The sequence below is a fragment of the Anomalospiza imberbis genome, chromosome 9, assembly GCF_031753505.1.
Source record: "Anomalospiza imberbis isolate Cuckoo-Finch-1a 21T00152 chromosome 9, ASM3175350v1, whole genome shotgun sequence".
NCBI lineage: Eukaryota > Metazoa > Chordata > Aves > Passeriformes > Viduidae > Anomalospiza > Anomalospiza imberbis.
The window spans coordinates 22,992,863-23,016,395 of NC_089689.1; the positions used below are offsets into that span (position 1 = coordinate 22,992,863).

The 23,533-nt window shown below is 50.1% G+C and overlaps 1 protein-coding gene across 2 annotated transcripts; it reads right to left on the reverse strand.

The window, feature by feature from the left end:
* Nucleotides 1–1,660: 1,660 nt before the first annotated feature.
* MOB3C (MOB kinase activator 3C) lies at nt 1,661–22,588 on the reverse strand. Of its 2 annotated transcripts, none has more exons than XM_068198660.1 (4): nt 22,346–22,588; nt 15,671–16,170; nt 6,169–6,371; nt 1,661–3,033 (listed from the first exon to the last, which is right to left on the reverse strand). In XM_068198660.1, exons 2-4 carry the CDS (start codon nt 16,086–16,088, stop codon nt 3,004–3,006), a joined length of 651 nt encoding a protein of 216 aa, XP_068054761.1. In that variant the 5' UTR covers nt 16,089–16,170; nt 22,346–22,588; the 3' UTR covers nt 1,661–3,003. The 2 variants fall into 2 exon arrangements, with proteins under 2 accessions (XP_068054761.1, XP_068054762.1); XM_068198661.1 differs by lacking the exon at nt 22,346–22,588 and adding an exon at nt 19,138–19,296.
* Between the last annotated feature and the right edge of the window lie 945 nt (nt 22,589–23,533).

A 23,533-nucleotide genomic window follows, 5' to 3' on the forward strand; every position in this document is an offset into this window, starting at 1 on the left:
ATTCCTCAATGTCTGCAGATATTGCCTAGCACAGTTTGTCCCATGCCAGCCTCTACCTGACCTGGTGACCAGCACCACAGCCTTTTGATCAGTTCCAAAGGAAATGTTGACTGCAGAGATGAAAACCAAAATCCTGGCAGCAGCACATCTGCCCTTCATCACAAGAACCCAGGAATTCTGCACAGGGACAGATGAGTCCAAGCACCTGGCAGGCAGCTGAGATGAGTCATTTGAGGAGCTGGGGCTGATATGTGCAAGTGATATGTGCATATTTAATGTATCCCAGGATTCCTGTCTGCTTTCAAATTGCTCATGGATGTTTGTTGAGGCTCTGGGGATGTTGGAGCTTCACAGGCATAGTTGAGACTCCTGAAAGGAGCAGTTTGACTCCTATATTTATCTTAGCACTTTCTGCTTCAGAAATATCTCAGGCCTTAAAGTCTCCAGGCTGGGAGGCACTCAGATGGATGAGGACCTGGGAAATAGTTCAGTGACTTGGGAAGAAACAAAAAGATCTTTCTGGCAGTGATATCCCTGTCTCCTTTCTAAACTGCTTCCAGAGTTACTGAAGATAGTTGTCACACCATAATCATGAGCTTTATTTCCTTGGGTAAACTAGATTAAAAAGGGAGAGAAATGAAAAAAAAAAACAAAAAAGACATTTGAAATTCTTTGTAAATTGGTGCTTGAGATGAGCCTGTGAGTTGATATTTCAAAAATAATGCTTTCTGTTCCACAGGAATCTCTATGAGCTCCATGGTGTGGAGGAGATAAACAGGAAACATTCCCAAAGCAGCAAGGTTGAACTCCTCAGGCATGGGTTTGAAGTATACTTCCCTTTTGCAATTCATAGTGAATAAATTACTTGGTGGAACTCATTGCCTCAGGACTATGGGGAGGACAAAAATGAAAGCAGGCTTCTGTGCTTCATTTATTTATGGAAATTATTTACACCAAGTCTTGTCTAACCAAGGAAGTTTAACACTTTCTCTCTGGGTACCTGTTTGCTGACTGCACCATTCCCTTGGATTTTGTTTTCCACTCTCTAAGTTGAACCTCCCAAGCTGCAAATTGTTGCTCTTGGTCACTGTCTCACAATATTTCTGTTGAGAAGAGCTTGACTCTGTCATCCTTGTACCTCAGCTGGAAGTAGCTGTAGGCTGCTATCAGTTCATGCCTTAGACTCTGTTGTTGAAACAGCTTCTCCATAATTCCCAACCTTCCCAGCTCCCAGAAGGTGCTGTGCATTGAGTCCAGCCAGGCTTCACTCCTCAGGAAAGCAGAAGCTTTTTGACAGAGCTGTTGTTGACTCGTGCCACACAAACAATTTGGGTCTGCAGTTCTGATTTATGTCAAGAGGCAGGAACATGAATTCCAGGACCTACATGCCTTTGTAAAAAATAGTGAGTAAAGCTCACCACCATGAATGGCTGGGAAAACGCCTTCCGGGGAATTCTGGTGCAAAGCCTGCAGGGGGAGGATGCTGACCAGCAACACTGGCCTCTGTTAAGCCACTCTCTGAGATGCAAGCTGAGGTCTCAGCGTGGCACTGAGATCCATCAGTGCTGCAACTCTCAGGGGAAAACCACTCTTCAAGTTATCCTTGTTCATTAGGCCTGTTTCATACAGATGGATCAGGGAAGAATGAAGTACAGCAGGCTTATTAATGTTTCTTTAATTAGTAACAGAACAAATATGTTTGGACTTTTACTGATTATTTAACACAGAGAATACTGAAATGATGCATCAGGTGGTTTTGTGTCCATTTTGCTCTGTTTTATTACCATGTAAAAATATACATCTGGTACACAAGATTAAAAAAAATATTTTCACAACAAAATGAGTGCTTTGAGCACTAAAAATTCACTTGTGCACTTTAATGTTGGCCTAAACATTTACATTTTCTAGCCACATCCCCTCCCTACCCCAAAAGTGGGCAAACCCCAGACTATAAATATTATCTGTGTCAGATATAGAAAACTTTCCCAGAAAAAGAACAAGAAACACAAACAGAACAATTCTGTGGCTCAGAGAAATTGATTTTGACTCCCCCAAAACAATAAAAAAGGAAAAATAGCAATATTTTTGTCAAAAATAAAATGGCACAGGGAACACAACACTAATTATCAGTCACTGCAAGCAGAAGGGGAGGAAATTTTGAGACGTGATACCTTTCATGGGAGTAATGGCACAGACCAGGAAGCAATAGTATGCTTGCAGATGGTCAGAGTTTCTTTTCACCAGTTTTTAAGACTTTCTCAGGTAGTCTGTGCTGATCACACTGAATACTGTCCTAGGTCACCTCCTCGGTATGGGGGCACTTGCCATTAGTCCAAGCAGTATTGGTTTCTTCTTAGAACATCATCAAGTTCCCTCTTCCAAATGTGAAAAATCCCTTGAAGGGAAAATGGTCCCTTTGGTAAAGCATGAACTAGGGCAGAAGGAGACATTCACAGCTCATGGTTAAAAACAGCACATCAACAACTAACCATGTGAAGGCAGTGGGATGAAATGCCACCAGCTTTGCAGGGCTGATCTCAGATGTTACCACAAACCCACTGCCTGTGGGAAAGGTAACATCTCATAGCCAAGGTCACACCTGCTCACAGGCAGGAACTGCTAACGAAATATTTGCAGATCAATATAGCTGAGGACAAAACAAGAGGGAAGGTCGCTGAAAATTTGATGTCAGACACGGGACTGAGTCTTAGAAATCAGAGTGTGCAAAAGTAAACCAGACTTGGCTCATTCTCCTATGAGTCAGTGGCTTTCTAAAACAGGAACCATACAACAGAGATTGGGATCTGTTAGAAGTAGAAAAATCTGTCCAGAGGTTCTTGGAAAACTTAGGATTCAGTTGTGGCCTGAAGAGGCACTTTTGCAGTGTTTGTAGGTCAGTGATCTGGAATGCCCAGAGCAAGTCTTAGGGAAGAGGGCTCCCACCACATGGTGTCTTGTCCCACCGGATTCTGAGTGAGCCAGCTGAGTTTGTCTGCCACGATTTCAGTGGCAAATTCGTTCTGTCATTTCTTTCTGCATTGAACAGGGAGAGAAAAGAAAGAAACACTAAGTGCAAAAGACAGGTTTGAGTAGCATGACGTGTCAGGCAGTTTGGGACATGTCCAAAACCAGCCCAGGGAAGCAACCATGGGAGTCCTGGGGAGCCTTCTGTTTCCCATGACAGCCCTCCTGGGAACTCAGCTGCCTCAGCAGCTCCATCCTGGCACTCTCCCTGGTCTCTGTGGCACAAGGGTATTTTGACTGTGCCCTCGCCTTGAGAGCAGTCCAAGGAAAGAGCTTTGGCTGAGATATTGAAAGATGAAGGTCCTGCTCCTGGCTCAGCTGCAGAGCAGCCAGACTAGGTGATGCCACTCTCAGAGCCCCTTTTTACAGCCTTAGGAGATGGGACATGGAACAGCTCCCTGCTGTCACTCCAGGAGCTGACCACAGCTCACCCAGAGGACCTGTGGTTTCAGCAAGGATTCCACAGTCACACTGCAATGCCAATGAGTGCTAATAACAGGGCCACAGGAAACCTCCAGCTCTGTTTAGGATTACAGACTTTTCTTTAGCCAGAATGGCATCATGCCAGCCACATTAGGAAGGTGTCCAGCTTTCAGCTGGTGGAAGATGGTATTTGTCCTTGCCTTGAAAAGCTCAACTAGCATCCTGTAAATCCTGCAGTGAGAAAAGTGTGATTCTGGCTCATTGGGTTCGTGGCGTGTGAATCTGTGCGCCCACAGGTCCCCTCGTGCACCCCAGAGGAAGGTTCGCACATTAAAAGCTACTCTTGAAATAGGTTGGAAGTAGGACTGGTCTGTGGAGAAGGAAGAATGCAACTCTGAAAAAAGAAGAACTAGGAAAGGATGATGACCCTTGAGTAACCCTATAAAAGGCCCTTCAGTTATATAACCAAGGGAGACAGAAGCAGCAAACTCTGATCTTCAGTGCTCAGAACTTTGTTTTTCAAATCCATCAGGGACAGTGGCAAAGAGAGGGTTTTCCTGTAGGAGTAACATGCAAAATCACTTGAGTGCAGAACCTGGCCATCAAATGAAATGTTGGTGCTCTGCCACTAAATCACATTGCAAACAGGAGATGTTTGCAAACATCTTGGAAGGAAAAGAAGAGGGTGAAAGGACTGTGCACATCCTCTTGCAACAGCATTGCACCCACCCCACTGGCACAACAGCAGGCACAAAAGCAGCCACGAACAGGGGGGACTGCAGTGACCAGTGGGCTGGTAAGTCACCAGTGAGCTCCTCAGACCAGCCCCAAATGTCCAAGACTTTCCTCACATCCAGGAAATCCCCTCAGCTCTGCTTTAGCATGTAACCAGCACTGGACCCCTGCCAGTGCTGCAGCCCTGCACCATGAGAGCTGCCCTTGTCAAGGAAGCAAGTGTATGGCTTCTCTCTGGCCCCACCTTCCTTGATTTACTGAGAGAGTGAATCACTGCCTTTTGCTAGTTCTGCTGTACAGAGGATCTCATTCTCAGTTCCTAAAATTTGCTGCTAAGAAATTGCATCCCACAGAAGCTTAACAAAAGGGAAATTGAAGCAACAAAGGGGGATTCAGCCAGAGGAAATCTTAGAAGTCTGTCATGGGATTCTTGGGGACTAACTAAATGCAAGGTTAGGATAAGCTGTCTGGGCTGATGAGGCAGCCTGGTTGCAGGACACTCTCAATACACACCTAAAGCAACTCACTGCCTGAGGGAAGGAGGCCCTTCCTCCTCCCATGTGGCTGGGTCTGCTTGAGGCTTGGATGTCAGGCAATGAGACACAGATACACCATGGGCAAATGTGTCTCATTTCCTTGTAGTTTAACAGTGGTTGCATCACAGGAATGAATCTGTTCACCTGAGATTTATGGAGACCCATCAGTCATCTCATGTTGCATGTGAGTCACTGGCATTGAAAGCCTGTTTAGCAAAGTCAGCCTCTGCTTTGGCTGGCAGGTGCTAATTATTTACATTAGCAAGCAGCAGTCCAAGGTGATGACACTACTATGGACTGTATAGCAATGCTGAAGAGATTTGTCATGAGGAACAGTGACAGAAGACAAACTGATGCTGAGCTGCCATTTTCTGGACCTGAGGGCCATTGTGATAATATGTTACATCTGAATTCTACAAAATAATTGAAGTCGATACTGTTGTCATTCAAGTCTCCCCTGATTACATCGTCATCTCTCCATCCCTCTAAATCATAATTAGAGCAGATAGGCAGAAAATTGACTGAGACAAATGAAAGCACTAAAGTGCTTAACACTTAGGGGCAGGGGCATTTCCCCTACCTCCAGATCCTACGCAAGCAGCTGGGACTCTTCTCAGCTCATTCTCAGATTGTATCCTCTTGGTCTTCCCTGACTCCCTGCTGCGGGACATGGCCTTTTCTGCAAGCAACCCTTATCACAGCATGCAAACTGAGCTTCCTATAAATTCTTTTCCCACTGCAAGATGTCCTCCCTAGGTCAGACTACACTCAACCTTGTCTGTGACAAACTTGCTTCTCTTACAAAACCAACTATGTGCATTTTCTACTTTATGAGCCCTGGGCTGTCTGGCCTCTGCTTCCCACAAATCCTGCTGTTGTCAAGGGCTCTCACCTTCTGCCTGGCTAATTGCTTACCAAGGGAGGCTGTAGGGAACTGGGAGATCCAGTGAGGCCTCTCCAGCATGGCCTTGACAGCTGTCATCTGAAGCTGTGTGTCCTATTAGGGCTTGCCTTCCCTGCAGCCTCAGTGTAATTCACACTAGGATCTCAAGCAGGGAATGCTAAAAGAAAAACTGTGGAGAAGAGACTGGCTCAAATCTGACTCCGGAAATCCATGTGGGCACAACTGGCTGGAAACAGTTTGATGTGCAAATTGCATTAAAGCTACCAAGTCACTCTGGGGACACTACTATGTGGTGGTCCTAAGGGTATTGAAGTTCAATTCACAGACATGATAACAGAGGCAAAGGCTAAGAAAGGATCAGTGGTTTCCTTGATGCTGCTGGGAATTTGTCTCTCAGAGCACCAAGGCTGACAGTCCCAGGAAGTCCCAGAAAACATGACTGTGTGCCTGAGGTAGGGTGGCCAAAAGAGTCCAGAGAGGTTCAGCACTGGTGTGTCCAGCCCACACCACTCACCCTCCACCTCCCCATCCCAGGCACATCCTTACCAAAGGCTCCAGCTCCCGGTGGTCAATGAGGCTGAACTCCCTGATGAAATAGTAAAAGTGCTTGTAGCAGGTGTTGACATGAGCCTCAGCACCCATATTGATGATGCTGTCAAAGTGGTGGATGTAGACATGGACAAAGACACGGAAGAGGCGGGTGAGGATCTTGGTGCAAACTTGCTGGAACTGCTTGGGGAAGGGAACACCTGCAAAGCAGAAGCAAATTGGAAGCCATTTGAACTTAAAAAAAAAAAGAAACCAGTTAGCATTTAAATGTGTCTGTCATGCTTGACAGGCAGTCATAGATGACAAGGAAGGACATCCTTGGCTAATACCAAGGGTGACACTGGGGCAGTGTGCCATTGAGCTCTTCCCACATATTCCCTCATTGCCCAGGTAGAAATTTCCCATGGGCATGGCTCAGGATTTGGAGAGTTGCCATAGGAGAGTAAAAAGAGTGGGGTTTTTTTGAGGAGACTGCAACTCTCCACATCTGGCTCAATCCAGAGATCTGGCCCTGTCTCCCCGCCTTTCCCCTGCAAGCCTGCACAGGCACGATGTAAGTCAAATTGTATTTACCCAGGTCCATGAACAAAACCAAACCATCTGCCACCAGAAAAGATACCTACCTCTGAACCCAAAAGCATGGCTTGTGCTGTTTTCCTTCCTCCTCACACCCTCAAACATCACCTCTGATGCATCAGCAGAAATGGGTGAGGTTTCTACTGTTTTCCTGATCATTATTTCAATAAAATGTCTCATTAAATCAGGAAGAAAAACACTCATGTTAATGATGTTTGGTTTTCATTGTGCCTGTATAATCTTGAGATATCCTCATAGGATGGGACCCAACACACCTGGCTCTATACTTTCAGCTTTGTCCCATGCAAAGACACAGTGTGGGATATTTCCATCCTTTTCAAAATATGCTGCTATCACAATGAAAATCTCAGTGATACCAACAGTGCCAGCAACCTTGGGATAAATCTCTAAAGGAAACATGGCTTTGAAACACTAAACTTTTTGTTTTGGTTTGGTTTTTTGTTTTGTTTTGTTGTTGTTTTTTTTTTTTTTTTTGTGAGGAGGAGAATGAAACAACTGATATTTGTTTTCCTGAGGCTTCTTCCTCTCCCCAGAGCAATTCAATGCAAATACACAAAGAACAAAATAAAACCCTCCCTTCCCACGGTTATACCAGCCTCCTCCCTTAGCTTCTTATTAAAGCAGCACATAACCTCTTGAAAATCCTTCCAAACAAATTCTGCTCAACCATGGCCAGCTCACACATTTTGTGCACAGGAACGCATCAGCAAATCTCTTAGCTAAAAAATTAAAAATGGTAATTTTATCTTTGAATCTTTCTCACCAGCCTTGCTAGGCAATTACAACTGTTTATTTTCCCAAAGGCTCCTGACAGTTTTGTTTCCCAGCAGCAGTGCTGAGCCCCTCTCCTCCGTGGGTGGCAAACGCAAAGGTTCCGTCCTTCCGACATCACGTGTGGAGCCTGTTTGCAGCCGCCAGGGTTGGGCAGGTGCTGGGTTTGGAACTCATAAAAGAAAATTAATTTTGGTCTAAAGCAGAGTCACCCTGAGCACAGCCCAGTCTCCCTTTCCTGCATGCACAGTGTTGGAGCAGAGGGCAGGGCTGAAGCGTCTGCGCTCGTGCCACATCTGGATGTCCCAGCCACCCCCTGGAGAAGAACACAGATCTTGGCTCAGCATCACACAGAGGTGGTTTTGAGACTGACTTGTGGCCACTGCTCTGCAGAACCACGAGCACACTGCAGCCCCAGGGCTGCTCCTGCCACAGGGACCTCAGCATGACCTGTTTCACCTCCAGCTCTGACAGATCCCATTAGGATTTTTTAGGAAAGGTGTTCACATCTGGCAAAGTACAACCAAGCTGTCCCTATGCCAACACCTTAGAGATGTGACTGCAGATCTACTTCTGCCCAGCACCCTTGGCTACAGAGCTCTCCTTGCCTGCTAGTCTGACACAGGCAGGGATCAGAGAGCTCTCCAGGTTCCCCTGCAGGCAGGAGGGACACAGCACTTTATGAACGGCTTTATTTGAGATTTCTGCCCTGAGTGAGGATTTGCTGAGCAAATAAAAGCTGGAATCACCCGGCTGGGGACTCAGACATGCCATGAGGGTGGGCCCTGCAGACCAGCTTTGAAGAACTGGTAAAGAATTTTTTTTATTTTTTTTAATAAAGCTCATTGCAGCAAATAATTGCTGATGAATGCACATTTCTGGGCAGTGGTTGGGGAATACACACAGTCCTGGACAGCCTGTCATCTCCCTGGGACCAGAGGATGCTGGGATCTCAGCAAGTGCCCAGGAGCAGGCAGGAAGGAATTTGCTGCCTTCAGTTTGTCACCCGTCCCAGTCACCAACTGCCTCCTCAGCCAAAGCAGGCAGTGAGGGAGAAATCCGACCTGACCATCCCTGGGAATTTATTGCCAAACTGCAGAGTGATAGTGAAGGAAAGCAGCAACCCTCAACCCAGTCCTGAGCTGAGAAGGAAATAAACTCAGAGAGTGAACAGCAGATCAAACAGATCTCAGGCTGGCAGCACCTATGGTGCAGATCCTGCTGTCAGATGGGCCACCTCCAGACATGACAGATGGTGACAAGTGGCTTTCCACAGCTTTTGTCCTGAGGTTAGCCAGGAATTGTCTTATCTCATACATCTGTCACCAGCAAGTCCTCATGGATATGCTGTCAGCTGAGAGACTTAGAGAAGAGACACCTCCAGCCACATTCTGGGCTCTCCAGAAGCAGCTTTTGCATCAGGGAACAGAGATTTAGCTTAAATTGCAGAAACAAAGAATAGTTTGAGTTACAAAGAATCTTCAAAGGTTAGCTAATTAAAATCTCATCGTCATCAGCAACTATGGGAGTTGTTGAACTCCTAAACCTAATGATGTATGGAAAGATACCATCAGGCTGCCAGGACCTCCAAACTCCCTTCTGGACGACTCAACCACTGTTTCACGTGAACCAGGAGCATCGGAAGCTCTCCGGAGCTGAGGCTGAGCGGCCCTTCTTTGTGTCCATCACCAGGTGTCAGTGTGTGGCCGTCCCCTCCAGGCACGGCCAGGCTGTAGGGTGGCTGCGTGTCACCAATGGATTTCTACAGGTCCCATGTCAGGACACCCCCTCATTACGGTCCTTTGGGATAGCTCAGGTCCGGCTCTGACTCCTTCTCCGTGAAACACCCTCGCTTGCACACCTGGCCAGGGAGGCAGAGCAGGGTCCTGCTTCCTGTCCCCGTGCTGCAGCCATGTCTGTCTCCTGTGCCAGGACCCTCGATACAGGCTAGAGATGCTTGACCGGACCCTGCATCTGGCACAGGGCTCTGTGCCAGCTGATCAGAGCACTTCCCCTCGGGAAGGAAGCAGGGCGGGTATCTGACATGCAGATTGCCTCTGCCAGCAGTGGTGCCTCGCTGCCGATCTCCAGTGACTTGGAAAGAAACCCACAGCAGCCCCAGCAGGCACTGGTCATGCTGGTGGGGAGCTGGAGAAACACCCCGTCCCCTTGCCCAGGGCTGAAAGAAGAGGCTCTGCAGTAGAGGCTGCATCCGAGAGCAGCAGAAGGATGCGGCATAAATGCGGCTTGCCCTGGGTCAGCGCTGCTGGCGCAGCGGATGTCCAGCAGACGACACATGTGACATCCTCTCCAGCTCGGGAGGGGACACAGCCAGGGCAGGCTGTGCCTCCTCCCTGCAGCCGGGCACACACTGCAGCCAGCACGTCCCAGCCAGGGGACAGCCGTGGGACAGGGATCTGTGGCCACACGTGTCCCTCCTGCCCTTGCAGGTGCTCAGCCTTCCACTGAGCTCGCTGCCATTCCCACCAGGCCCGTTCCGGCTGCTGGGAAGGGTCACTGCGACAGCGACTGCGGAGCGATGGGGGCCCTTCCCCACGCGTGGAGGGGGCAGCTGCTCCCCCCAGGGCTCCCACCTCCCTGCCAGGCTGGGCCAGGCGGATCAGCCTCACAGCCAGCCCAGAGAGACCGACCAGTGGCCAGTGCACTGATAAATGGCATTTGGGAGCGGGGCACTGGTGGCTCTTGCTTAGGGGACTTGCTCCATCTCGAAGGTAGCACATACCAGGGACAGTAGCAGATGGATGAGACACAGGGATGAGTCTGGTGGGACAGGCCCTGCATGGCTGAGATGTCCTCTTAGCAGGACAGGTCTGACAAACCACCCCAACAGGGTCACACTGCTTGGGTTTGCTTCACCCTTCCCAGCCCTGCACACCTGCAGGGACCAAAAAACACCATCCTAGTTCATCCCATTGATGGTGGTTTAACTGCCCCAGGGGGACAGCAGAACATCACAAAACCCACCTGGGCTGATTTAAAAGCACTGAAATTACATTTACATTTAGTTCCCTGGTGCTCACCATCCAGCAGCCTTGGAGAAAGCAGCAGCAGCCCACAGTCTGGCAGGCAGCAGCCACCCTCTGACTCTTCTTGCATGATGTTTAGTTTAGATATTAGGAAGAATTTTTGCTTCAAGCCAAGGCAAAAGCTGTTAGTACAGCAGGTACAATTTCACTCCAAGCAGAGTGACTCACAGCCCTGAAATGAATTGGCACCTTTAGTTTGTCTTGGACGTTTTGCTTGAAAATCACAATATATGATTTAAAGCTCCAAGGAATCTGTTTTCCCCACTCTGGGCTGATTGCTTCAAAACATAAGGAAACCGTGTGGAAAAGGAAATGAAAATGAGGGGTAACAAAGTGCCTGTGCTTAGGGTAACGGACTGCCAAAGGGTCCTGGATCTTTCCTGCCATCTCCTATCCCCAACACTTGTGCACCAGCCAATTTAATTTTTTCACGATGAATCAGTACTGGGAAGCTATTTTGCTTCTTGGCAATTTTTGTCCTCTGCAAATGCAGTAATTCAGTCAACTTTGTGATGAATTGTTGTTGTTATTTCTCAATTTTATTTTGGTCACCGTGGTGTTCAGTGATTCATTTTTCCTAAAAATAAGTGTTTAAAGCCCTGTTTAAAACTAATGGCATGATGGCAGCTGCAAGCTGGTATGGTATTAATTTTGGAAGGAAAAAAGCAGGGCAAAAAACCCCAACAAATTATGTTAAAAAGAGCCAGCTGAGAGAACACCAATAATTAGCTGAATTCTGAACATTTTTCTCCTGTTGTTATGGCAAGAAAGTATCAGATCATTTCGCACCAGGTTTTCTCTGGTTTTTATAATTGTTTTGGAACTATGCTTGAATGACAGACTTGAGTTTTGAAAAGCTTTCCAAGAACTGTTATAAAACCTCCAGTGGCCGGTGCTCTGTCGAGCCACAGGCAAATCTGGCGGAGAGCGCGGGGTGTTTCCGGCACTGGGGCTGCTCCAAACCCTGCGTCTGCACTCCTCGAACAACAGCGAGCCTTCAGCAGCCACCGTGGGGCTGAGGGAGGACACCCGGCCTTGTGCAACCACCAGCCTGGTGCTGGGCTGACCAGTGCAGACACGGCCATGGAGCCTGGAGACCCCACCCAGCCATCCTTCCTCCTCAGCACGGCACTGCCCAGCAGCAGCTCCCTGAGATCAGGCACCACAGGGCAGAATGATTACTGGGAGGAGAGGATATTTTCCAGGTGGTAATTTGTTCATGGATGTCCACTCACTGAATAAATCTACTGATATAGTTTTACCAGCTGGTGAAAGTACACTTGTAGAAGCATTTATATTTCTCCCTGCATGGGAAAAATGCTTACTCTCCATTTAAATGTATTTTTCAGGACAGCTACATTGGTTGGAAGAGTGGAAACAAAGTACTAGCACACACCAAATGATATGGGTTGTCTAGGAAAGCTGCTGCTTCTGTAGATTTATAGCCATCAGGTTGGCAGAACTCACGCCATGCAGGGATTTGTCTCATCCTAACAGGCTGACAAACAGGTTCCCACTCCAGAGAAAGGATGAGACAGTGCGATGGAGCCCTGCAGGTAGATTTCCCTGGGCATGGGGAAGACACAGTATCTCTCCCAACCCTTGATGTAGAATGCAGAGGGCTTGGCAGTCCCCCAGACCTGCTAATAATCTCCAGCATAGGGATTTTCCACCCAAGGGCTGCAGTCCTGCTGGTTAACTCTGCCAGGTCACAAACTGTCTGCTGGTGTTGGGCTCCCTTCTGGCCATGTCGCATGCCAGCTGTCCCTCTGGCCTCACTGCAGAGCTGGCAAGAGCTCTGCATCACGAAGCCTGGCTAAACCAAAGGTGTTTGTCACTCTGCTGCCCTCCCACCTCTGACAGTGCTGGAGGAGGAGATGCTTTAATGTGCAAATCAGCCCAGCTCTGCTCTGGTCCCTGGAGCTGTGACCATTTATCCCAGCCAAGGTCTCCCCTGTGATGCCTAGGGATATTCCCTGTGAGCCTACAAGTCAGGGAACCATCTCTGCTCATTTCTAGCTGAACCTCTCACCCCGGGGTGAAAGATTTCCCCACTCTGACCCACGAGATACCTCTCAACTGTCAGGAGCCCACCAGCAAGCCCTGCTGAATCATGTGCTGCTTCAGGCTGCGTAGCTCTTGGATGGAGGAGGATGCTGAGGTCAGCCTCCAGCAATGTTTGTGAGTTTGGGGAACACTTGCTGCTTCTAAGAAAAACAAATTTAAAAAAGAGAAAAGTCTGTTTTGTCTGCGGTCAGGTGGCCTTAGCCAGGGAAATCTTTGTCCTGGGGCAGCTTAACTGCACATGGCAAAGAGGGGCCAGGAGGGAAAGCTGAGATGCACACCGCTCATGAAACACCCGCTGAGACAGTGGGCAGCTGTGCCCAGTAACCTCTCCAGCACAAGCAGGAGTGAAACAAACCTTCAAGCTAAATCCCGTCTCTGCTGCTAACATCCAAGAGTCTCACCACAACTCCAAAGCATGACATTTGTAATTTCCCCTCATCAAGCTCCTTTCCCCTCCTTAAAACAGCTCACATCTCCTCTGTGTCCTCTCAGTGCCTTATTCCCCTTGTCCTGGGTCTTTTCCCAAGAGCTTGCTCTTTAGGATAGAGGTTGAGCACCTCTGTTTGGTCACCCTGGCCACTGTCCCTGAGCCTACATCCTAGCCAGCCTCCTCTGTCATCCAGTGCATTTCCCTTCAGCCAAAGACTCCATCTTCTGAAATGCCAGAGCTGCCAAGAAATTACCCAGTGAACAAGGCAGGCCAGTGAAAGGCAGATAGCTGGGGACACACTGATGACAAAGTGCCACCAGCTCCCTCCTCCCCCTGCCTTCCCCAACAGCCTTTCATGTGTTTTAGAGTGCAACCTCAGCCTGAGTTCCCTTTCACTTGTGTGAGGCCAAAACCACTGAGACATGCTGACACAGGGCCTGAAGTCATTCAGTCCCCTTGTGGGGACAAGGGTCCCCACAACAAAAGGGCTTGGAAAAGGGACCCCAGGAACAGCCTTGGAGGAGAAGAAAATGGATTTGACCCATGTTCACCTACAGTCATCCTGGATCTCACCCAGAATTGTCCCCAGACTGAAATGAAAGGAGAAATGGAAACCAGCCATCCCTCCCCACATCAGGATATGCTACAACTCACAGGGAGAAGTGCCAGAAATGAAGCAAAAACCACCAGGACCGTGACTGTATTCGGCTTTTGCACCTCAGAGAGAGAGATGTGGGAAAGCAGAGGATGCTGCAATGTCCCTCCCATGGCTGGCTGCTTTTTGAGGTGTTAATACTCCCTGTACACCTTTACTTCCCAGAGCAGTGTCAAGCAGCCTTTCCTACCTGAAAGGCTTGATATTGGAGCAGAACACTCCTTTCTGGCTGGAGGGAAAACAGAGTAAATCCACATCTGTGCCTCTGCTTTTAATGGCATGCAGATCTTCTCCTTGGGACAAGCCACCTCAGGAAGAGGAACACCTACCCTGCTCCCTGTGGCTGCTGTCTCACCCCTCAGCAGCAGCAAGTCTGTGCAGTCAGAATGACCAGGGACTTTGCTGACCCCAGCAGAGCTGGGACTGCTGACTCAGAGTATCCTGCACTGACTCTGTCAGCCAGCCACACTTCCAGCCTCCTCCGTTCACTGGAGTGCATGGACCACTGTGCCCATGAGGGAAAGATGCCTCCACAGCTCAGTGAATGCCCTGGTGAATCCCAGGGACTGCCTCTCCCACACATCCCAAAGGCACCCTGCCTGTCCTCCAGCATGAGCAGGTGGCACTGTGCTACCCTGCCTGTCCTCCAGCATGAGCAGGTGGCACTGTGCTACCCTGCCTGCCCCAGATCACCAGCGAGGGGAAGAAGGCAGTGCATGCCTGCTGGTCTTGGTTTCAGGGTCTTATCCCACCCTAACTCCAGGCAAAACCAGAGCAGCCAGCTCAGATCAGGGGCCTGGGGGAGTCACTAAAGCCAAAATAGTTTGGCACAACCAGGCTGCAGGCACTGCCTCCCCTCTTGCTTGCAGAGACCCATGACCCCTCTCAGACTCCAAGGGCCAGAGACTTTCCTTAAAAAGACACACAACTACATGTACAGCACAGCCAAATGGGGCTACAACAGTGAGTAATGCTGGTAATCCCACACAGACCATTTTCTTCAATGTTTCCCAGCACATTAATGAAAATCTTGACCATAAGCTGCACTAATTTCATAAAGCTCTGTCTGCTTGGCAAACAAAAGAGGTCAAGCAGACTTGCAAAGCTATGCCTTTCCCGCCCACCATGCTCCTTAATTTTTTTTTTTACACTCAAGTAGCTTCATGTTCCATCTGAAAAACAACCTCTCCAAGGCATGACATGAGACTCTAGAAGCCCCATCAGCTCCAACATTAACTCATGTCCCCAGATGACAAAAAACAGCTAAGCAGCAGCTAATATCAGCCTTGGCAGCTGCTGAGCTTTGCAGGTCAGCAGCAGAGGGGTTAGTTTGAAAGCTGTGCTGCCTTTGGCAGCTGCTGCAAGCTCCTAAGGCCAAACTTTTTGAAAAGGTATATCATACACCCTGGCAGTGGCAAGGCCACATCCTAGGGACATCTCTGCTCAAACAGTGCCTCAGCTACGTAGCAAGATGTGAGGTATAATCAGGGCTGAGATGGAAAGGGGCTGAGGAGTGAAGCAGCAAGGGTTGAACCTTGGGACCATGAACCTATGTGGAAAACCAGAAAGAAACTGAGTTGATTCATTGAGAGAAAAGCAGGGATGTGATGACCACCTCTAATCAGCACTGCAGCTCAGCCTCTTGAGGAAAGGCAAGGAAGCTAATGACCTACCAGCCTTCATTTCTCACAAACACAGAGTAAGTTCAAGCACAGAAAAGGAGAACATTGTGTTCTCCTAGTAGTAGGATGAGAAATCCCAAACTCAGTTTGGAGCAAAAGGCTGTGGGACAGACACTGAGAAACACCTGGAAAGGGAAATGCCACAAGGCTTTGAATCACAAAGTTCATCAACACCAACCCTGAGGTGCAGCTTGGGAACCTGCAGTAGTTACAAGCCCAGCGTTCCTGCGGGGAACCAGAGCACACTCACCTATCCTGGTGGGGAAGATGTCCTCGTTGTTAATGAGCATCTCAATCCAGTCCATCAGCATGCACATGTACTGTGGGGCCGACAGCTTGGTCGGCTTCTTGTACTTGCTGTCATCCTGCCACCTGTACTCGTACTTGAGCCCCCCGGACATGATGGGGCAGCTCCTCTCGGTGCAGTACTCCGACATGGTGCCGTAGATGAGGTTGATGCGGTTGAAGAAGTCCACCACGTGCACGGCGATCCAGTCGTTGATGCTCTCGCCGGGAGGCAGCTGCACCACGGCCTTCAGGTCCAGCCCGGACTTGAGGGAGGCCTGGGCTTTCTTGTACAGCTCAAAGCGTTGCGTGCCCGGCTCAAACTTCTTTCGGGGACGGAACGTTTTGTCTTTGTTGAAGACTTGCTTGAGACACAGGGCCATTGCGGGCAGGGCCAGCCAGGGTGAGGGCAGAGGCTCAGAGCAACATGAAACCCAGGGCTGGTGTCTTCAGGGATGGAGGTTTCTGGGAGGAGGAGGAGACACATTTCAGTCACACATGAAGACAGCTGCATGCGTGGACACGCTTGCAGGGGTTCGCAGCAGAACACTGGCTGACCCCACTGCTCTGACAGCACATGGGGACACAGATTTGGAGTGAGCTTCTGGCCCCTTTGCACCCACCAGGGTGACCTGGAGCAGCTGCTGCCACCTCACACAGCAGCTCCTGGCACTGGAGAGGGTAAGCCCTGCCACATGTGCCCCATGCAAGGCTTGATGGCAAACAGAGCCCTTCCTCCCTCCTGAGCACCCCAGCAGCTCACCAGGCTCCAGCCAACTTCTTCCTTCCAGGCTTTTACCAACAAGTGCTGCAATAAAGTGAGATCCATGATATCAGCAGAGTTCACCAGTTCGGGCAGTCCCACTCTGGTGGCCTTTTCCTCTCCCGGCAAAGGGGAAGCATCTCTTTCCCAGGGACTTGTCAGTACAAACAACCCCTGACCCCGCAGCAGCGGCTGGCAAGCGAGGCCCCGGGGACCACACTGCGACCGCAGCTGGCTGCTGGTTCACACAGCCCCAGCACCAGGATCAATGGGAAAAGGGGGGGATTATTTTTGTTGTTCTGCCTGGTGTGTTTGTCCAAAAGAACAAAACCCACATCCGAAGAAGGGAAACGCAGCCCAGCACAGCAGAACAACATTGCCAGGATGCCGCCAGCTCTCCCGGCATGCACACAATGCACACAGCAGCTCTTGGAGTGGGGCAGCTGATGCTCTGGGTGACTCCAGGGCTCAGCAAAGTGCTGAGCTCACCCCTTCCTGACCAAGAGTAGCAGCACACATGAGAGTTGTATTTTCCTTTTCCTCTCTGAAATCCAGTGGAAATCCCATCTGCCCAAGGCTGTCCTGGACAGGCTGGAATTGTGTGTTTTGTTACCTGCATTAATCACCAGTGGTGTTAATGTGAGACCAAGGCCTCCTTGTGTTAAATGCCTTGCTGAGGCTTAGGGAAGAGAAAGTCCTCCAACAGCCTCCCCACAATGGGAAGAGATGGAGAAGCAGTTAAGAAAAAGTAAGGAAAATATTTATGGAAAAGAGAAGTGACTGACCTGAAGTCCAAAGTCCCAAGCAGGAGGGAATGGTGCAAACCTTGGATGAATATTCATTATTAAAAAGACAACTTTAGGTAAAAGCTTGCTATGTAAATTCTCTTTTCTAAACTCAGTCCTGAACCCGAGGCAGGTCCTATTTTGTGATCAGCTAAACATCTCTCAAGTGAAGCCCTCTGCTCCCCTTAAGGCTCACCCCAGGGCCATCACTGGGAGGCAGCAGGACCTAGTGATCATCCCAATGTTGCAGGATCTGCCTGGCTGGGATTTCTGCATTGCAGCCAGCACGTGTAAAACCCTCGCATGGATGCACACCCTAGTGTGGGTGGGAAGCCCATCATGAATGCCATTAAGTGCACAACCACGGTCTTTCTCACAGGCTGGAGCCAGAGCTTTGCCACCCTTACACAGCTCACAGCATGATAAAGAGCTTGTTTCCCACTTCAGAAAAGAAAACAATCTCTCCAAAACGCCAGCCGATGAAGCCAGCATGATGTCATGACTCCTATCTGTCCCTCAGGAATGGCCTGTGCTACAGCAGTTCTTATGGATCCCATGGGAGGCCAGGGAACTCTGGGCACAGTGAGGTTCTGAAGAAAAGCCCTTATCCAGGACTTCCTGGATTCCACATATTCAAGCACATCCTGTTGATAACACCTCTAAAAAAAGCCTTCTGGGGAGTTTGCTAACACATAACGCTTTCAAAAAACATGTATGCATACATACATATATATTTATATATAACCACTGCAACAGGGTTCCTAATTTGGCAATGTAGGAAGTGCTGGGATACCCTCAGGATGGAGGCACTCAGCAGGCTTTGCCCATAGTGCAAAGTAGGAATGATGGGCCTGAGCAATGCCTGGCCCTGCAGCCATGTTTCCCTGGAATTTCAGCAAGGGAAGTCATGCCAACAAACATTTCTCTATGTTACCATTTCTGCTGGCCTTGGCTCCATCGGCTCTGCTTCAGGAGCTGTTACTGTTTGCAAACTCCTCCATGCAGTGACTGGGTTGTTCCATGGTGATGAGCAGCTACCCTGGCAGATGACAGCCCATCAAACATGTCACTTGCAGGGGCTGACGGCAGTGAAATCGGTTCTCTTTTAGTGCCCACACTGCAAGTTCTCTGCAAATATTGAGCCACTGACTGGGAAATAAACATCTCATCTACTGAAGCCAGACCTGTAACTCATCTACAACTGCATCCCTGCATCATCCACAGCTGGATCTCTGTGTTACCCTGCAGGCTGCTCTCACTCATCAGGCAGGTGGGAATGTGCTTCATGGTTCATCACCATCTGAATAAAACACCAGTTCAAAAAAAAGAGCAACAAAATTGCTAAACATCTGCCAGGTGTTTTTCTACCATGCATCTGTTCAAGTGGGAATGGAGAGTAATACCCATTGCTGCCCAAGTGATTGGAGCTGACCTGTCCCTGAGCCTGCAAGATACCAGCATGGCACTACAGCCTCTCTGCTCCCCAGGCAGCAGTTTTGTTTTCAAGATCCTCATCATCATCACTACCAAATCACCAAGTCGTTAAAAGACCTTGTTAATCATTACTGGAGAAAAATGTTCTCCAGAAACTACATTTAACACAAAGCCAAAAATACACCCTGAGATTTAGGACCAGAAGAAGCAGAGAGAGGCACTGAGCCAAAGAACACATTTGTTCTCTACCTCACTTCAGAGCTTTCACTGTCCAGAAAGATCAATGTAGAGGGAAGTATGAGAGCAGTGGTGGCCAGGACAAGGACATGAAAACCCAGCTCTGGCCCTTGCAAATGGGGCACTGAGATGGGATGCACCAGCTTAGAGCCAACAAACTTTGCAAAATCACCAATGCCTCAGATTCCCCTCAGGCAGAGACTCAGCACCCACCTGTTTTCTGGGAAGAAAAGGAAAATCCTTTGTGAATAGACTCAGACACATCCTGAGTCTAACTGGTGAAAAAGGGCCTCAGTCAATGCAAAATCAGATTTTCTCAGTTTCCACCTTTATGCACCTGACCCAAACGGTGCTCTTCCATCATTGACAAGTATTTGGGGCAGATCCATCCATGGAAAATGGGAGATCTTCCAAGGTTTATGGTGCAAAGTTCAGCTGAGTCTGATGTTCAGGGCTGTGGTGTTCCTAGAAATCATGCCGTGCACCACTGGGGCTTGGGGTGGGGCAGGAGACCCGTCCAAGTCCTAATCTCTGCTCACACTGCCTGTTTTGGGAAATCCTAAGGGTAAAGTGTTATCCAACAAGCTTAGGCAGCAACTTCCTACAACATGACCGTACAGGTCCCGCCCCGGCAGGGCCTGGGCCAGCGCCGTGGCAGCAGCCTGCAGCTCTCTGCCGTCAGCTCCCACATGAAAAATCAAAGCTTTCCAAGAGGAACCTTGGCAAAGGCTGCAAGCCCCCTTCCCCAGGCCACAGTTCACATCACAGGGAGCTGCTGGCACTCCAGGGGTCCACAAATCCCTTTCTGAAGCATCTACAAACCCCCAAATCAAACCTCATCTTATGCTTGGGAGTGGACAAGGAGCGAAGCAGGTGGAGCTGGAGACTTGCCCTGCTGTCACCCTGTGTCCCCACAGAGGATGGTTGGAAGAGGATGAGTCAAGTTTCTGGGAGGAAAGAGACTGACATTTCCCATGGGACATCCATGCCATGCTGTCCTTAGCACTCACCCCCCATCCACACTCCCAAAATAGCCTTGGCTTCGAGGAGCTTGGCTACAAACCCAGCTGAGTGGCCACAAATCCCATCCCTGTCCATGAAGGCTGCTGGGCTTCAGTCCTACCCCTGTTTTTGCTGGTGGCTTCAGTCCTGCTGGTTTTAAAAGCAGCAGCAAAAGCAAAACTGAGTGAGGTTCAGCAAGAACCAGAAAAGCACAGGGTTAAGCTGTGCAAGGACAAGGCAGAACCACTGCTGGGGAGGAAGCAGGCACAGACATGTGAAAAACTGATGTCCTAGATTGCTGGCAAGTCCAGAGATGAAAGGAAATTAACTGGATGGGAGAGATGCAAGTTCAGGGTCAGACTTGGGTGCTAATTTCAGGTTTGAGGGTTTTGAGGGTTGGTTTTGTTTTTTTATCTAAACTAGCTTTCTTTCTTTCTTACTTTCTTTCTTTCTTATCATTTGAAAACCACAGAGGAACACAACAAGGCGAAGGCTTTGTTCTAAGTTAAAAACAACTCTGAAAGGTCTGTTTAGAAACGACAAAACAAAAGGGAAGAGCAGGCAGACCTGTGGGAGTGTGGCTTCCTCCTCACAGTCCTGCAGGCATGGGGGCAAGGTCACCAAAGAAAACCTCTGGTTTTGACCCCTAATAAGCTTTAGTCAGAAAACCAGCAGGAAGGATCAGACAGATGCACTGCCAGACTCCAGGATGATGCTCACAGTGCTGCTCCCTGCCTCAGTGTCCCAAATTTTAAAACTGATCTCTCTCCCCAGGCTCCCTTTAAGGGCTGCAATAGTAAAGGCTTCAGGGGGAAAAGTTCTTTGCAAGTGTCTGGGAAGCACTAACAACCATGAAGAGTAAGGAGAGGGGAAAGCTCTGACACCAGCACCTCCCATGCTCCAGTGCCAAGTGCATCTTCCCTGGATACATCCTGAGACAGAAGCATCTGCCTGGAAACTGCTGTATTAGCAGCACACTCCAAGCCTCGTGGGCAGTGCGACCACTGGGGAGCACAATGAGGGGTCCAGCACTGTGGGCAACCTGCAGGGAGACTCCAGCTCCCACTGCTCTGGGAAGAGGCCAAGGAGGCAGAGCACAGACCTGTCCAGCTGCAGGCACCATAGAGCAAAGTGTAGGTTAACTACCACCAGCTCTGCACATTCCCCTCGGGCTTCCCAGGGGATCTTGCCTTTGGAGCACACAGATACCTACTGCTTCTCTGCTTTAGGGGATTCCCTTCTCCCCACCACAGGCAGTATCAAAGTCCCACCCAGCCCTAAACCAGATGGAGGAGAAGGACTGCATCAGCTCAGCCCCATGTGCCAGAGCCCTGAGACAGCCAGCCAGCCTCCAGATGGACAGTCTGCCCAGAAACCTGCAGGCCCCAGCTGGCTTTTCAGTGCTCTAGGAAGCCTTACTGCGTGGCTGAGGAGTCAGCAGCCCTGTCTCTGAGCTTCCCTTCAAGCCCCAAAGAACTCCAAATGCAGTTTGGTCTTCAGCCTGTCTTAGAGCATCTCTGCAACCAGGGCTGCTTCTTCGGACTCATGTCCCAAAGACTTCTCCCAGGCAACCCTGAACTGCAGACACTGCAGCCCTGACCCAGGGAGGGACTGTGGGCAAATGGTGCTTCCAGGGAAGGGAGCACATTCTCTCTTTTTACAAGCCTTTCCAGCCTTGTAATCATCTAAGGAAGGGGGGCTGCAGAAGGAGGGTGCTGGGGAGCAGAGTGTGGGGCACTGGCTCCAATCCCTCTGTGCCTCCTGCTGGAGCCAAGCCCCAGCTGGGCTGTCCGTGAGAAACGGGGTTATTGGCTGCTGATCCCAAATATAACCTAAACGATAGAAAATTCCAGGAAATGAGCCAAGACAAAATGCCGGGAGGGGGATCAAGGCCCAGCATATGGGCTGGGGGAGCCTCAGAGAAGCCCTGGGCTCTCAGCAGCATCTCCCTGCCGCCAAGCCTTCCTTGTGCAAACTCCCCTGGTGCCACAGAGACCCATGAGAGCATCCATGAGCACAAATCCCTGGAGTAGAGCAGGACTCAGTCCCCCACACTCCAGCTGGGGACAGCTGCCAGCAGGAAGCTGTGCTGGTGCTTCCCCCAACTCACATGGTGTTTGGAAATCCCCAGCTCGTGAGAAATGGACCCAGATGCCTTCCAGGAACGGGACTGCTCACACCCGCCCTACAGATGTCCCCTGCTGTCCCCCTGCTCTGTCCTGCTCCTTGCCCTGCCTCCCTGCCACACCACCAGCAGAGCAGCAGCTCTGGCCCAAAGGCACCAAAAAAAGTTTTTCCCGGATCTCACAAGACACCTCCAAGCAGAAAAGCAAAGCAGCATCTCGCTAGGTTAGAGACAGCACATCCCGTTCATTTTAGGCGCGATACCCAGTGGGGCTGGGGGCTTTTCTGGGGGTACCTCATTCCTGGGAGCTGAGACCTCACTGCTACTAGCAGTAACTTGCTGCGAGCCCTGAAAAGGTGTCCAATGGCTTCAGTGGTGTCCAAGAGCTCTGGTTCAGTCCCAAGGGTGATTATTCTCTTGTCAGAGCTGTAATTCCAAACACCGGCTGCTCCAGGCCTGCGAGCTCAAGGAAGAAGACGAGAGGAGATAAGCCAGCTGCGGAAAACCCATCTCCACCGCTTGCTTTCACCCAGTTCCCCCACCCACAACTTTCCACCCTCCCTACGACACCGGCAAAGCCGCTGCGGGCGCTGTCCCGTTCGGGAAACGCCTGTGCCTTCCCCTGCCTGTCCCCCTTCCCCTGCCTGTCCCCCTTCCCCTGCCTGTCCCCCTTTTCTGCCTGGAGGGACCCCCTTTCCCAGCGCACCGCCGGTCATTCGCACGGATCCCTGCCCAGCGTCCCCCAAACAGGGGATCTCTGGTATTTACACACTGGCTGCTGAGCTGGGACACCCAGAGGAAGGGGAAGAGCCTTCTGCAGGCGTCCATGGCCCAGCTGGGTGAAGAATTGCTCTTTTCTAGGCTAATGCCAAGCCAGGTCTTGCCCATTCCGAGCTTAAAAGCACCCCAGGAGCATCCTCAGGAGCGTGGTGCTGGCTTTTTACTCCCAGGACTCACCTCATCCCCCGGCACGGCGGCTTCCAGTCTCAAATCCCTCCGCTGCGCTTTCTGCTCTTATTCAGGAAAAAGAAAAAAAAATTAAAAAGATACAAAGTCCAAGCCAGGCTCTCTGTCGGGACTATTGGCAGTTTGGGGATCGCAGCAGCAACAGCGGCAGGAAGAACTGCCTCGCTCCGGCGCTCACGGGGGTTTCGTTAGAGAAGCCGGGGCCGAGGGTTTTTCTCCGGTCAGTGATGTCACATCCTGACCCTGCCGGCAGCTCCAGCTGTCCCAGGAAAACCCGCTTGGAAGCGGGCCTGCCAGCCCCCACCATCCGCCGCCGTGGGCTCGCAGGCTCCTGGGTGGGCGCTCACTCGCACCCGCACCCACGCTCCATTCCTGGATGCTGAGATCCTTCTTGGCGTGCAGTCCCGTGCCGCTGCCTGGCTCCGGCTTTCACAGGACAGCAGGGAGCTGGGGAAAGGAGATGAAATCCCGGAGTCTTTTCCCCTCCTCCCCCCATCTTTTCACAGTCCCTTTCCC

Bases quoted from the DNA above. Each gene is read 5' to 3' on its own strand.
- MOB3C (XM_068198660.1), bottom strand. From the start codon at position 16,088: ATGGCCCTGTGTCTCAAGCAAGTCTTCAACAAAGACAAAACGTTCCGT. The intron at 6,372-15,670 runs GTGAGTGTGCTC...TCTGCTTTGCAG, and splicing joins CATCTTCCCCACCAGGATAG to GTGTTCCCTTCCCCAAGCAG. The intron at 3,034-6,168 runs GTAAGGATGTGC...TGTTCAATGCAG, and splicing joins ACCGGGAGCTGGAGCCTTTG to AAAGAAATGACAGAACGAAT.